Here is a 14,961-nt window from a genome sequence, read left to right on the forward strand (position 1 = left end):
GGACATCAACTCTAGTCAAGGCGCCGGTGGACTTTGACGAGGCACGAGCATGAGCAGGCAATTGGGAATGATTCGTGGGAGTGGTATTGATTTATTGACGCCACTACTGTGCCATACAGAGTACGACGCTGTTGAGGCGTCTTGACCCACGTTACAGAGTACGCGTTCATGTCTGAGTAAACGCCAGCGAATCGATATATCTATCGCATACGGTACACCGACTCCAACGAGGTGGCTTCAGGGGCGAGGAAGTGGCATCTGTCTGCTCTACGGAGGTTGCATAGATAGCCCGGTATATAGCCGTTGGAGTTCAGACTCTTCCGAGGGGTTCGGGTACGATTAACGAGACAAAATCGTCGTCGTTTCACTTTGATCAGCCAATTCCCCGGTCCCCGGAGGGATACCCTAAACGGAGACACTCCGTCGTACGGATCTCAAATTCCTGATACAGGAGGCAAACTCACCTATCACGTCCCAGGAATTCAGAGTCAAGCCCTGGAGAGGCGGAAAAACACGTCATGCTGGTCGTGGACTCGCGGCCTTGAATTGTATACTCCGTTGGCAGGGACCTACGGCCCACGGGGGTCCTCGCCTCCTTTGAGGCAAAAGGCTTCATCCCTGATATGGCAGACACACCTGCATCTTGCAGTGGCAACAACTCTAAGCGTCGAGTGCCACTGTTGTACAAAGTACCGAAAACATAGCATGATCGTCGCTCCCCGAAACAGGGACCTCTAGAACCGTTCACAGCGCGCGTTGCTACATGGAATTGGTGATGCGACTGCAGCTCACCCCAAATCAAGAATGGAGCATATTGACCGGCGCAAACTAGAGGGTTGTCAAAGTCTTGATTGTGAGCACCACTGCAAGCAAGAACCAATAAATCAGCAGCATCAAAATCGATAGTGAAGCTTCATATTTGGCCGGATTGAAGGAAAGTGGAGTGGGGAGTAGTGTGATTTTGCACAGCCTCTGCCAAGCTCCCGAATCCAGCAACGCTATTTGTTTGATTCTTGGACTGCAGCTTGGGCTGCGAGCTTGAGCATCATTCCTGCCATCTAATTCGTGTTTTTGCCGGCATTGATTTGTTGGAGTTGGAATGAAGGAGGGTCTGATGGCGAATCTGGCGATATGCGGGTGCCAGCGTGGTTAGGCCAGGGTTGTGCAGAAGGAGCTGGCAGTTGGGCGCTGCGGCTTCGTATTCGGCCCTGAGAGATTCGTCAGATGAAAAGAGCATATTGAATACGTCGTGAGTCCAGGCTCGTGGGTGAAAAAAAACCTTCTTTTCTTGACAAGACTGACAAGAAGCGATAAAAACCGGAGCAGTCGAGGTCTGGACTGTTGGTTGAATAATGGAACGACGGAGTATGGAGACGGGAAGGAGGCAGTGCAAACGCGCCAGCGAGTAAGGTTGGCGGGGACCATGTCAAGCTCCGTTTCTTCTTCTTGTGCCAGCCAGGGCCCATAAAAGGAGAGGATAGTGTCTTTGAAAGAGTTCTGACTGTCAGCTTAACGGTAGAAAGTTGTAGCCTGTTGTTTCGTATAGTTTCTCAGTCGCAGTCGTATCTTCCATAGCACATGTATGTAGGCCGACTCATGAAAAAGGCAACAAATACGAGTCGGGTTCTGGAAGAGCGATCGGTGGGCCTGTGGAGTGACGGAAGCAGGACGTCTTGACCACTCTTATTTGACCGTCGCATCTCTTAGTGTCTCCCGCGCTCAGGGTCTTCTTCTACCTTATTTTCTTTTTCATCATCTCATCCCCTTGGCTTATTCTTTCTTTGTCAGGTCGTTAGCTGGCATTGGCTGACCCTTGGGCACCCGCAGCCTCGTTTCCCCTTCACTTGCACTGCGACTCTGTCTGTCGTATCGCTGAATGGGGGCTGTCTCTCCTTACTTGCCTGTGTTCATGACAGGGTCGACCACCGTCCAGTTGCTCCCTCCGGAGCTACATTCCTATTGATATCTATCTTTTCTTTGTTCGGTTGCCCTCGAGGCTCTTTGAGGGGCGCTGTCTCACTCTTGGCCGACCATGTCCGAGCCTAGGCTATCCAACGACAACAATGACTCCAGACAGCCAGCCTCAACGCCTCTCCGCCGAGAACGGGCGCCCACCATAACAATCGACACCTCGGCCGTCACCTCCTCCGATCAACCCCAACCTTCCCAGGTCGATGGTCCATCGCAGCCTTCACAGTCACGCTCCGCCAACAATGCTGATCATACAGACACCAGCGCGCTTCTGAACAGCAGTACGGTCTCTCCTTCGGATACCCGCTCGGCTCACTCGGTACGATCATATGCTTCGTCGGAGGGTAAGGAGCACGATAGCAGGCCAACCTCACCATCGCCACGTAGCAACGCTTTCTCACCCACCGCGAAAATGGGGGATTCAATGGCTCATTCGAATTACCTCTCCGTACCGGGAACTAGGTCTCGCGGAAACTCCATCGAATCTGAGGACTCGAGTCAGATTAATGGAGCCGAATCACATTCGAATGGAAGCAATGGGTCGCCGTCTAATTCAGCAAAAACTACGATCGAAAACTACGAGGAAGCTCTCCAGCCGGACCCGGGCCGGGAAGCAGAATTCGAGGTCGAGAACAACAGCTTCGCGTTCTCGCCCGGGCAGCTGAACAAATTGTTGAATCCCAAGAGCCTTGGCGCATTTTACGCTCTTGGCGGTCTTGCTGGTCTTGCAAAGGGTCTGCGAACTGATGCACGCAGCGGTCTGGGCTTGGATGAAAACGAGTTGGACGGCACCGTGAGTTTCGACGATGCAACTGCCTCGAGCAATAACCATCAGTCTCTGCCGAAACCTGCCGCCGAATCCCCAACCCCAGAACCCTCTCGAGCGGATACTACACCACACAAACAGGACGAAAATGCCTACTTTGACCGCAAGCGCGTATTCGGAGAGAACAAACTGCCTGAGAAGAAGACCAAAAGTATTCTCGAACTAGCCTGGCTTGCGTACAATGATAAAGTCCTTATCCTGTTGACGGTGGCCGCCATCATCTCGCTCGCCCTCGGAATCTACCAATCTGTTACGGCGAAACCTGGCGAGCCGCGGGTACAATGGGTCGAGGGTGTTGCTATCATTGTGGCGATCCTGATCGTCGTGGTCGTCGGTGCAGCCAACGACTGGCAGAAGGAACGTCAATTCGTCAAACTAAACAAGAAGAAGGAAGATCGTCTGGTCAAGGTGATTCGGTCCGGGAAGATGACTGAGATTTCTATCCATGATCTCCTCGTGGGTGATCTCATGCATCTAGAACCAGGCGAGCTTGTTCCGGTTGATGGCATTTATATTGGAGGCCATAATGTTAAATGCGATGAATCTTCCGCTACCGGTGAATCAGATGTGCTGCGTAAGACGCCGGCTCAGGACGTTTTCGCTGCCATTGAAAAACATGAGAATCTTGCGAAGATGGACCCGTTCATTGTCTCTGGTGCCAAAGTGTCAGAAGGTGTGGGCACATTCTTGGTTACGGCTGTTGGTGTGAACTCGACTTACGGCAAGACAATGATGTCGCTTCAAGATGAGGGCCAGACCACCCCACTGCAGACAAAACTGAACGTCCTCGCGGAATACATTGCTAAACTAGGTTTGGCTGCCGGTCTGCTGCTTTTTGTCGTCCTGTTCATCAAGTTCCTAGCCCAGCTGAAGAGCCTTGGCAATGCCGATGAGAAGGGTCAGGCCTTTTTGCAAATCTTCATTGTGGCGGTGACTGTCATCGTAGTTGCGGTTCCAGAAGGGTTGCCTCTGGCTGTTACACTTGCGCTTGCGTTCGCTACGACTCGTATGCTGAAGGACAATAACCTGGTTCGTTTGCTTAGGGCCTGTGAAACCATGGGAAATGCGACAACTATCTGCTCGGATAAAACGGGTACTCTCACGGAGAACAAGATGACTGCCGTTGCGGCAACATTAGGAACCAAGACCAAGTTTGGAGGAAAATCCCAGGCGTCTTCACCTACCAGTGGCAACGATGATCGCCCTGCCGATTCCGGGAACGCGTTGTCTCCTTCTGAGTTTGCATCAAGTCTTTCAAAACCAGCCAAAGAGCTCCTCCTCGACTCAATCGTCCTCAATTCGACCGCTTTCGAGGGAGAACAAGAAGGAACCACGACATTCATCGGATCTAAGACCGAGACGGCCCTCCTTGGCTTCGCACGGACATACCTCGGATTAGGATCACTTAGTGAGGCGCGGGATAACGCGAGTATTGCTCAGATGGTGCCGTTCGATTCAGGTCGCAAGTGTATGGCCGTTGTGATCAAGATTGACAACGGAAAGAAGTATCGCATGCTGGTCAAGGGCGCCTCTGAGGTTCTGCTGGCCAAATCGACCAGAATTGTTCGTGACCCTACTCAGAATCTTGAAGAAGGTCCCCTAGACGACAAGGATCGCAACAAACTTGACGAGACTATCAACAACTACGCTACTCAGTCCTTGCGCACCATCGGCCTCGTTTACCGCGACTTCACCGAGTGGCCTCCTCGAGGAGCTCCCACACAGGAGGAAGATCGGTCGCTTGCTGCATTCGATCCTATCTTTAAAGACATGGTCATGTTCGGTGTTTTTGGTATCCAGGATCCCTTGCGAGCCGGAGTCACGGAATCAGTTGAACAGTGTCAGCGTGCGGGTGTATTCGTGCGAATGGTTACGGGAGACAACATCGTCACCGCTAAAGCGATTGCCCAAGAATGTGGTATCTTTACTCCCGGCGGTGTCGCGATCGAAGGGCCCAAGTTCAGAAAGCTTAGCAGTCGCCAGATGACACAGATTATCCCACGTCTACAGGTTCTTGCTAGATCCAGTCCAGATGACAAGAAGATCCTTGTTTCTCAGCTCAAGAAACTCGGCGAGACCGTTGCCGTGACTGGAGATGGAACAAACGATGCTCAAGCTCTGAAGACTGCGGATGTTGGTTTCTCCATGGGAATCACCGGAACAGAGGTTGCAAAGGAGGCGTCAGACATCATCCTGATGGATGACAACTTTGCGTCAATTGTAAAGGCTATGGCTTGGGGTCGGACCGTCAACGATGCCGTGAAGAAGTTCTTGCAGGTAAGTCACGGTAAAACACATCTGTTGTTTCTATGCTAATCAGCACAGTTCCAAATTACGGTCAACATCACGGCCGTCCTGCTCACATTTATCTCTGCGGTGGCTAGTGGCGACGAGGAATCTGTGTTGACTGCAGTTCAGCTTCTGTGGGTTAACTTGATTATGGATACCTTCGCGGCGCTTGCTCTTGGTATGTTTGCCATCTAAAATCATATATAATAGGCTAACAGGAAATAGCCACGGATCCTCCTTCACCCTATGTTCTGAACCGTCGACCTGAACCAAAGTCTGCGCCCCTCATCAACATTACAATGTGGAAGATGATGATCGGACAAAGCATATACCAACTGGTGGTTACACTCGTTCTTAACTTTGCTGGGAAGTCTATACTGAAAGGTATCATTGACTTTAATGGTGATGACGATGCAAACACCGTCCTTACCACAGTGGTGTTCAACACGTTTGTCTGGATGCAGATCTTCAACCAATGGAATTCTCGCCGCTTAGATAATGGGCTCAACATCTTTGACGGTCTTCTCCGCAACCGGTGGTTCATCGGCATCCAATTTATCATTGTTGGCGGTCAGATTCTGATCATCTTTGTTGGTGGACATGCCTTCTCCGTTACACGCTTGACAGGAGCGCAATGGGCAGTTTGCCTTATCCTCGGCGTGATTTCGCTCCCAGTGGGTGTGATAATTCGACTGATTCCTGATGAGTTCCTTCGCAAGCTTATCCCGACCTTCCATCGCAAGAAGCGCCCGGAACTTATTGTTTCTGATGAAGACAGACGTTTTGAATGGAACCCCGCCCTCGAGGAAATCCGAGACCAGTTGAAATTCTTCAAGTCTCTTCGTGGAGGACGTCTAAGGAAGGTAGCTCACAAACTGCAGCATCCTCAAGAACTCCTCCCGCGGTCTCGCAGCGGCTCAAGATCGCGCGAGAACTCTGCTCCGGGGACTCCCGTTGGCGATAGCGGCGAAGGCACTCCGCCGTTTCCCGCGACTCCCGATTCCCGGTCAAGGAAGCGCACACGCTCCCGCTCGAACTCGGCCTTTGGTCCCGCGGCTGCGATGGCGGGTGTTGTGGCAGGCAGTATCGCTGGCTGGTCTCCAATTGAGCGACCGGGAGAAGGAGAGGCATTCAAGTTTGATTTCAACAACAATGGAGGGCGGAACAGGCAACCAGGCATCGAAGTCCACCCGGACACCGCTCCGGATGACAATATCATTGGTGATTACGCAGCAACGTCTACAACGCCTCCGAGCCAGAACCCTGACTTGATCCCATTCTTTGAACACGCTCCTCCCGCGAGGGAACCATCACACCGCAGTAGACGATCCAGATCACGATCTAGCCAAAGCCAGTCATGATACGTTACTCAACTCAATCAAATACGTGCGTTGTTTTTCAGCTGCGGCAACCCTACGTCTAGTATCTGTGTTCCTCATTCAAAAGTCCTGCGGTGACTCGTCTGCCATGTTTTCTGCTATAAGCGGTTCTATTCCCATCTGTCTTCATTCTCTCGGAACTTTAATCACTGGTTGCTCGGCGCCTGGAAGGCTGTACTACATGCGTTTGTTTTCATCACGTTTTTTGCTGTTGCTCGCTTGCTTTATAGACAACCCTCTTCTGCCCATTCGCATCATGGAGTCTTTTAGCCAGGCGCTTTCGGTGGCTCGCTTGCTTACTTTTCGGCTTGTTTGTGGCCAAGGGGCTTTTATTTTCTGCCTCTTGTAGTTTAGGAACTTTCTTTGTATTACTCAATCACACCCTTTTTTCGTTCAGATGCGTCTGGGATCTTCTTTATCGAGCTTATTAGCTAAATGAAACCGGTTTCCTGAGTGTTCTGTCTTACCATTTTGCCTCACGATGCGAGCCCTTCCTGACCCAACGGCTTTGGATCTCCGATAGCCCGGAGTGATGCTTACGTGGTGGAGCATTTGTTATCAGTGAAACTCCGGAGAAGGAGCAGGCAGCTCAGGGTTTGTCCGGAGACAAGGCCATTGTCATTGTCACATGACGCGGTTGTGTTCCGCTATGTTATCAGGAAGTTACGTCTAGTCTATCTCCGGCGATAAAAATGCTGGAACGCAAAGATGTCGACCATAGAGCCTCAGGGGACACCACGGCGTCTCAAGTCCCGCAGAGTCCCAGACGATAAGCGCAAGCGGGCTGTTCAGGCGTAGGTTGCAACTTGCCCGGCTACTTTGTTGACTACCGAATGAGCTTACGCCCATCTCCAGATGTGATCGCTGCAAGGCCCGCAAGAGCAAATGCGTCGGCGTCAATACGGGTCGATGTCAGAGGTGTGCCCGAGATGATAGGGTCTGCAATGTCACCAAATACTACCTCGGTGTATCTCCAAGGGAACCTGGGTCAGCTTCACCGCGACGGACGAGAACAGCAGTCGACAGGCCGTGCGAGCCAAGCGGCTTCAAGGCCACTGAGGATCATGCAGATATCAACAGTAGTAAGTTGCCGGCCTTCTTGAGCCGGGACGCATGGCTGACTAGCTAACTCTAGACCCAACAATGAAGATAACCTGGCCAAGGTTTCTTCTACAACTCCGTGAAGCGCTCGCCTTGGACCCTCGTATAGAATTAGAAGAAAGTGACATGATGGCTATGCAGACGGTACGTACATCGAGTTTCTAAGCTTCATACTGGAAACGACTGACGGGGCCAGCAATACCATCAACCGACGATTCTACAACCAAACGAAATCAGACGCATCCACAAAGCATCTCGTGTCCTTCCACCCCGAGCCATTGCCGACTTCTTGATTTCCGTATGCTTAACCCATGCCACCGATGTATTCTTCTACCTCGACCAAGCCCAGTTCCTGGTGGACGTCGACCAGTTCTATACAGAACAAGCGTCTCCCCTGCGCCTCGACAGCGAATTCGTGTGTCTGGTCCTGTCAGTTCTGGCCTTGGGTAGTCAATGGACGGAGCTGGAGAGGCCGTCAACGTTTCCAGCGAATTTACTTCCCGATGATAGAGAGCCTGGGCGAATCTTCTTCGAAGAAGCCCGGTCACTCATTCCAGACCTCATGGACCGTACCTCTTTGACTTCGATTCAGGCGCCGTTTATACTTGGGGTGTACTCTCTTCCAGACCGGGCACTTGGATCGGCATACTCTTATATGGGACTTGCTTTGCGTAAAGCTGTTGCGCTGGAAATACACCAGCAGGCGGACGATTCGCGAATATCGGAGCACGAGAAACAGGTACGCTGCCGAACCTGGTGGTCAGTGTACTCTTTGGAAAGGTAGGAACTCACCTATTCTCGATCCAATTACTTTCTTGACAAGTATAGAACAACTGCCATCAAGCTGAATCGTCCACGGTCTATCGATCCCTCAGCGATTACCACGCCTCTGCCAGTCCCTTTGCCCCCCTTGGATCATGCGCAGGCAGTAGATAATATACAGCACCAAATAGCATATGCGAGCTTGGTTATGATTCTGGACCGGACTGCTGACCAGGGGTGCGTATCCCGCTCTTGGCCTCCTATGATTTTAACCCTAGCTTTAGGACAAAGACGCTACATGGCTCCCAAATCGAAACACTGCAATCGGAGCTAGCAACCTGGAAGCGAAGCCTACCACCAGAACTGCGAGTAGAAAACATCCGCCCAAAAGATGCCGATTATCGTGCCATCATTCATCTTCAGCTTAATTACCTCTATGCCTGGATTGTCCTAGGCAAGGGCTCCCTCCTCAACACCATCCAAGTTCACGTCCGACGCCATCGGCCCGACGCAAATATAGATACACCCACAAGGACTGGGTCAAGCAGTGTCTTTGACGACCTTGCACTATCCTGTGTTGAAGCAAGCAAAATGATTTTGTCATTATGCGAATCACTATCTCGTAACAACCTCACCTTTCGCTTTTCATTTACGGATTTTCAAGGGTGCAGTATCGCAACTATAGTAGCCATTCTGGCTGGCATCATCGAGCGAGACGCGCATTACGAAGCGCGCGTTGCCTTCGGGCTGAATCATCTCCGAACGATGGCGCTCGGTAACCTACCAGCCGAGGTTGGGGTTCGCTTTGTGGAGGCCCTCCAGACAATCTCGAACGAAGCGTTTGCGAAACTTGGAAATGTCGGTGCATCCAATGGTGAGAATTACGAGGGAGAAGCAAGAGACGACGCGCGCAATGCAGCTGGGTATAGCCAGTGGGCCCAATGGGTCTCATCGAAAGCAAGCTTAAACGATACCGAGCAGCAGCGAAGCCTACAGTTTGAGGTGCCCAATCCAGGCTTTAGGTCGATGTCGGCAATGCCAAATACTACGATGCACGCGCAGACATCAGTCTCGACGCTCATAGGCGATCATCCCCTGGCGCATCAAAACTTGCCAAGCTCGGTGGCAATGGATTCGCCGCTGCCTCTTGATATCGACCCACAGATGATCTGGAGCCATGATGACCAGTTAGCGCTGATGGGACTGACAGGGCTAGACATGCTGGAGTTCGATATCTCTTCAGTACACCCGATTTCATATACCTGACGTCTTATTACTTATTCTAGGGAGACTGCTACCTTCTGATACGCACTGGAACATCTGCGTCCTCCTTCAACCCCTCCCACTGGCTCTTATATACTCTTCCCTCCTTCATGACACCCATGAGACAATCCTCGGGCCGATCAAAGATGGTCACATCCTCCAACGGATTATCTTTGAGGAAGAGCACATCAGCCCAGAAGCCTTCCTTGATCTGTCCAATGGCCTCAGCCTGTCCCATCATCTTCGCTGGGTTGATGGTTGCGCTCTGCAACACCGCCAACGGGCTCAGCGCCTGCGCTCTCAATTTGAACTCGCCCGTCTGCGCCAGACCCAGCGGGCCTAACAGATCACTTCCATAACAGATCGTGACACCCGCATCAGCTGCAATCTTTAAGCTCTTCAACCCGGCACTCAGCACCTCTGTGTTCTTTGCCTGCCCGTCAGCAGGCAGATACCCCTTCCACTTCTCCGAATCCATCTCGGCGTATGAGATCAGAGTCGGCGTTAGGTAGATTCCCTTTTCGACCATGACCTTAGCAACCTCCTCCGTGACAAAGTTTCCGTGCTCGATCCCCTTCACTCCGTTCTCAATTGCATGCAGCATTGCCTTTGGCGTATAAGCGTGGGCAGTAACATACGTCCCCGCATTCTCAGCACATTCCACAATTGCCTGCAATTCTTGAGTCGTGAACTGCAGCTGCTCCAGGCGATCAGTCGGTGTCGAGACTCCGCCAGATCCCATGATCTTAATAAAGTCCGCACCCGAGCGGATCTCCTCCCGGACAGCTTGCATGCAAGCTGGGACACCATCGCAGATTCGGCCCAGCCCATTCGTGTGTCCCGCGCAGCACTGGACGTGGTCGTGGGTTGAGCGGATATCTCCGTGCCCGCCGGACTGCGAAAGGGCGTGACCCGCAATGAACAGTCGCGGACCGGGAAATACGCCCTCTTCAATCGCTTGCTTGAAGGCGAGCTGTGCGCCGCCGCAGTCCCTGACGGAGGTAAAGCCCCGGTGCAGCATTTGTGTTGCGACATAGGGTTGGCGCAGTAACGAGACATCATTCCAGTTGCCGAAGGCTGTGGATAAGCTGGGGAAACCTGGAACTGCGACGAAGTGGACGTGGGCGTCGAAGAGACCGGGGCTGATGTAGAGGCCTGTGCAGTCGACTGTGATGTAGGATTGGGGCAGAGCCGTGTCGGCCGGGGGCGAAGGCGAGACTGAGGTAATCTTGCCATTGGTTACTGTCACCCAGTGGTTCTCTTTGATGCTACCAGAGACAACATCGACGATGTTTGCATTGGTGAGGAGGTAGGACTGAGGAGGTGGCCGAAGCCAGGGCTTGATGTCTGCTTCTGTTACGGAGGCCATTTTTCGTGGAATTATTCTCAACCAGCTCGAGCGCTTGCAAGATAGGGTAGAAATAAAGACGGGAAGATGATAAGAGATAGTATTATAACAATCGTGTAGTGCGGAGTTGTTGGGGTTAAAGGGGCGTCGGCAGTCTGCACCCGACATCGGCAGTCTGCATCCCGACCATCACTGGAGTCCTCCACGGACCTCGCCGTCCACTCACATCCCCGATCAGCGCCAATCACGGATCGCCATGCTTAGTGACATCAATTACGCTTATCATTGCCAAGTCAGCTGGTCTGCTGAAGAGTTGGAGGAACTCCGAGATCGAGCGAGATATGGCGGTTCGAGTCAGGAGCGGCTGGTGCTCTTATAACCGGCAACGCTCCCATCGCTTGCCAGTGGTTGCTAGTCGTCCCTCACCAACACCGTCGACATGGAGGCCTCCGATATGAAGGTTCGTCCCTCGGACGATGAGAAGAGACGCTCAATCGACAATGACAATGGCAATGGCACGGTCGAGACATACACCGAAGAAGAAGAGAAGGCCCTCGTGCGCAAGATCGACATGGTCATCTTGCCTTTTGTACGCCCCCATAGTCCATACCATTTCAACCACGTCCTGAAAGCACCACTAACAGATCCAGATGTGCCTCGTCTTCCTCCTCCAGTACCTCGACAAGCAATCCCTCAGCTACGCCGGCGTCTTCGGCCTCATGACAGACCTCAACCTCAGCAACTCGCAGTACTCCTGGTGCAGCTCCATCTTCTACATCGGACAGCTCGTTGCCGAGTACCCCTTCATCTACCTCATGAGCCGCCTGCCTCTCACAAAATTCGTCGGCGCCACAGTCATCCTCTGGGGTATAACCTGTGCTTGTCTCGCGGCGCCACAAAACTACGCCGGTTTCGCGGCCGTCCGGTTCCTGCTGGGATTCACGGAGGGAGCCGTCTCGCCTGCATTCGTGACGATAACATCCATCTGGTACCGGAGCCACGAGCACGCATGGCGGACAGGGCTGTGGGTCTCCATGAACGGAATCGCCCAGGTACTGGGGTGTCTGCTCATGTACGGGATCGGGAAGAACGGCAGTCTCGCGCTCGCGCCCTGGCGCACGCTCTTCACCATCTGCGGAGCACTGACCATAGCCGCGGGCGTGGGCTTCTTCACCCTCATGCCGTCCGGTCCAAAGGACGCATGGTTTCTGAACGCGCGCGAGAAACAGGTCCTTGCGCTGCGCATGGCGAAGGACCGCGAAGGAGGCGATAAGACGTCTTTCTCCATCCCGCAACTCAAGGAAACCCTCCTCGACCCGAAAGCCTGGTGTGCGTTTTGGTTTGGCGTGCTCGTGACCATGCAATCGCCCGTCCTGACGTTCGCGACCCTCGTCATTAACTCCATTGGCTACTCCCAGCTCCAGACAATGCTGTACACAGCACCCTCGGGAGCCGTGCAGGTTGCGCTCCTCTGGATAGGCATGGCGCTGTGCTGGATGCTTCCCCGACAACGAACCCTCGTCGTGGTTATCCTCTGTATCCCGCCGATTGTAGGGAACATCCTCATGCTCGTCCTCCCACTTAGCGCGGGCTGGGGCGTCATCGTAGCCGCGTGGCTAGCCTCCTGCATCACAGCCTCGTGGTCGATCCTCTTGTCGCTGGTCGCATCAAACGTCAAGGGAAACACGAAGCGCGCCGTCGTGAACGCCATGTTCTTCATCGGATATTGTGCGGGGTGCATTGCGTCTCCGCAGCTGTGGACGAATCGGCCGAAGTACCTCGAGGGACTTATCACGGCACTTGTCACGTGGGGACTGCTTATTTTTACGACCATGGTGTACCGTGTGCTTTGTGTGAGGGATAATAAGCAGCGGGAGAGGGAGGGCGTCGATGCTGAGAGGGAGCATGGAGAAGCGTACTTGGGTGATGCGGATGTCACGGATAAGCAGGATCGGGCGTTTAGGTATAGTTGGTAGACGACTAATTGACGTTGACGTACCTTATCTCTCCTGAACATAAGAGAGAAATCCGAACATTATTGCTTAGAATCAGCAAAGGCATTGACCGTGTCCAGGAACGCTACCTGACCTTAGTCTTACACCCCACGACCGAAACCGAAACCTAGGCCTAGCTTGGGAAAAACTCCATCTCCTGCGTGGCCACCATAGCCCTAACGAAATCCTCCTCCGTGTTCACGGTCCCATGGAACCCAGCCCTCCGCGCCTTACCCACATCCAGCATAACCTCATGCTGGAAGCTCACGCACCCATCCGCAAACGCCCAGCTCGCCTCGTAGAACACACTCCGATCCAGCCCCTCCCGCTCGGCGAGCCGCTCCCATGCCCCGCGCACCCGATCCTCTTGACTCCATGCAACAAGACTATCCCTTAGCTCGAAGACAGCGCGCTCGCTGGGATTGCGGGGGGAAGGGAGGTTGCTGGTTTTCCTGAATGGGTGGCGTCCTGGGCTGGTAAGGACATCGAGGGGAGCAATGGGTGCGTTGAAGTGCGCTGCCACGGCGGGAAGGACAGACGACCAGGTTGCGCAGTCGCCGTTGGCGATATTGTATGCTTCGTTGCGGCAGTGGGGCGTGAGGGCGCAGAATTCCTCGAATGTGGCGTTGAGGTGGGCGGACGAGAAGGTCTCGAAGGAGTGGTATTTGGCGCTTGTGCCGTGGAAGGCGATGGGGTCGTGCAGCTCGCGGCTGACGGCGATGTAGACGCCGATTGCGATGCTGGATGGTGATGGGATGAGTGTTAGTGGTATCGACGTTTTTTTTTTTTTTTTTTTTTTTTTTTTTGGTTTCACATGGTTGGTTAGGCTGGTTTGGCTCAAAGGCTTACGCGATGTTCATGAAGTTGCCCTTGACGGCGCCGACGATCAAGGCGGGTCGTACGACGACCCAGTCGAAGCCTTGCTTGGGACCGAGTTCCTTGAGGATGTCTTCTTGTCTGCAAGGGGGTGCAAGAGAGTGGCCGGTTAGAGATGGTCATATCCAGACATGGACATGGAGATGGACACGGACTTGGGGCCTACTGGTGGTAGAAGTTGGGCAGAGTCTCAACGCGAGGGTCCGTCTCCTTGGAAGGCAAGCTGGTAGGCCCGATATGCACGCCATATTGCTACATCCATATCCAATCCATATCAGCTTCATACTTCATAGACCCTCAAGACAGAAACAGTAGGTAGCACCCCGACCCACCTTGGCCCCCGTCTGCAGAACCAGCCTCTTCATGCCCGAGCCCTGCATGGCCAGCACAAAGTCCCGGAGCATCTGGCCTAGATGCAATCACATCAAATCAGTAACGGCCTACTTATTATATCTCCTACCCGCCACCTCTGCCATCCCGATCCCGGAGCGGCACTGAAGTAAGGCCGGGGTCACTGAACCAACTCACTATTCTCAAGCACCATCTGCTCCTGGCCGCCCCAGAGCGTCCCATCCTCCGAGCTCGACTCCCTGTACGCAAAGAAAAACACATAGTCGACGCTCTCCTTCACGCCGTCAACCGCCTGCTTGATTTTCTCCACCCGCCCAGGAGATCGACGGGTAGATGCTCGACACTCGCTCCCTCCCTGATACCCTGTGCGGACGGCGGACGCCGAGACACGGCGTAGATCTTGCTCCAGCGCTCGGGAGACTGGGACAGGACTTGCAGCATGTAGTGGCCTGAGATGCCGGTGGCGCCGTCGACCATGGCGGTCTTGTCCTTGATGCCTGGGTATGTTGGGAGGCCGTATTAGGGCGGGTCGTTGTAGACTCGCTGGTGGACTGGGGTAGGTGCCATTATTGGGGGCTGGTGGTTTGGTTATGGATCGGAGAGGCTCCTGTCTGGTCGGGTGAGACTGAACAGGTCAGGTTTGGGCCGGTGTCTGAGATCGAGGGGGAGGGGCTGTTATACTAAGAAAAGAAGTTAGTGGCGCCGTCTGTTATGGGGGCAGCAGGGGCCGCAGGGCAGGGTGGTGATTTGTCATTCAACTAACCTGAGGGATGGAAGCTATATTATGACCGGCAAGACCCA

The 14,961-nt window shown here is 53.4% G+C and overlaps 5 protein-coding genes across 5 annotated transcripts; 3 read left to right on the forward strand and 2 right to left on the reverse strand.

Annotated features, from left to right (window-relative positions):
- Positions 1-1,522: 1,522 nt before the first annotated feature.
- On the forward strand, positions 1,523-6,921 carry pmcA (putative P-type calcium ATPase). Its single transcript, XM_073724355.1, has 3 exons — positions 1,523-5,074; positions 5,123-5,264; positions 5,312-6,921. The coding sequence occupies exons 1-3, from the start codon at positions 2,033-2,035 to the stop codon at positions 6,445-6,447; spliced, it is 4,320 nt and encodes a 1,439-aa protein (XP_073584680.1). The 5' UTR covers positions 1,523-2,032; the 3' UTR covers positions 6,448-6,921.
- On the forward strand, positions 6,654-9,608 carry BDW74DRAFT_184915 (Zn(II)2Cys6 transcription factor). The gene is made up of 6 exons (XM_073730921.1): positions 6,654-7,259; positions 7,321-7,547; positions 7,601-7,710; positions 7,763-8,346; positions 8,395-8,565; positions 8,613-9,608. Exons 1-6 carry the CDS (start codon positions 7,174-7,176, stop codon positions 9,592-9,594), a joined length of 2,160 nt encoding a protein of 719 aa, XP_073584681.1. The 5' UTR covers positions 6,654-7,173; the 3' UTR covers positions 9,595-9,608.
- A 14-nt stretch (positions 9,609-9,622) lies between these two features.
- Positions 9,623-10,960, reverse strand: BDW74DRAFT_167588 (uncharacterized protein; the record flags this gene model as incomplete). Its single annotated transcript, XM_073726712.1, has 1 exon — positions 9,623-10,960. The coding sequence occupies one exon, from the start codon at positions 10,958-10,960 to the stop codon at positions 9,623-9,625; it is 1,338 nt and encodes a 445-aa protein (XP_073584682.1).
- Positions 10,961-11,243: 283 nt separating this feature from the next.
- Positions 11,244-12,991, forward strand: BDW74DRAFT_14687 (uncharacterized protein). The gene is made up of 2 exons (XM_073723431.1): positions 11,244-11,528; positions 11,590-12,991. The coding sequence occupies exons 1-2, from the start codon at positions 11,379-11,381 to the stop codon at positions 12,913-12,915; spliced, it is 1,476 nt and encodes a 491-aa protein (XP_073584683.1). The 5' UTR covers positions 11,244-11,378; the 3' UTR covers positions 12,916-12,991.
- A 75-nt stretch (positions 12,992-13,066) lies between these two features.
- Positions 13,067-14,637, reverse strand: BDW74DRAFT_177651 (uncharacterized protein; the record flags this gene model as incomplete). The annotated part of the gene is made up of 6 exons (XM_073728949.1): positions 13,067-13,673; positions 13,783-13,890; positions 13,976-14,061; positions 14,142-14,218; positions 14,338-14,452; positions 14,503-14,637. 6 exons carry the CDS (start codon positions 14,635-14,637, stop codon positions 13,067-13,069), a joined length of 1,128 nt encoding a protein of 375 aa, XP_073584684.1.
- Positions 14,638-14,961: the final 324 nt, after the last annotated feature.

The sequence above is a fragment of the Aspergillus multicolor genome (assembly GCF_047715735.1).
Source record: "Aspergillus multicolor strain CBS 133.54 unplaced genomic scaffold BDW74scaffold_10, whole genome shotgun sequence".
Taxonomy (NCBI): domain Eukaryota; kingdom Fungi; phylum Ascomycota; class Eurotiomycetes; order Eurotiales; family Aspergillaceae; genus Aspergillus; species Aspergillus multicolor.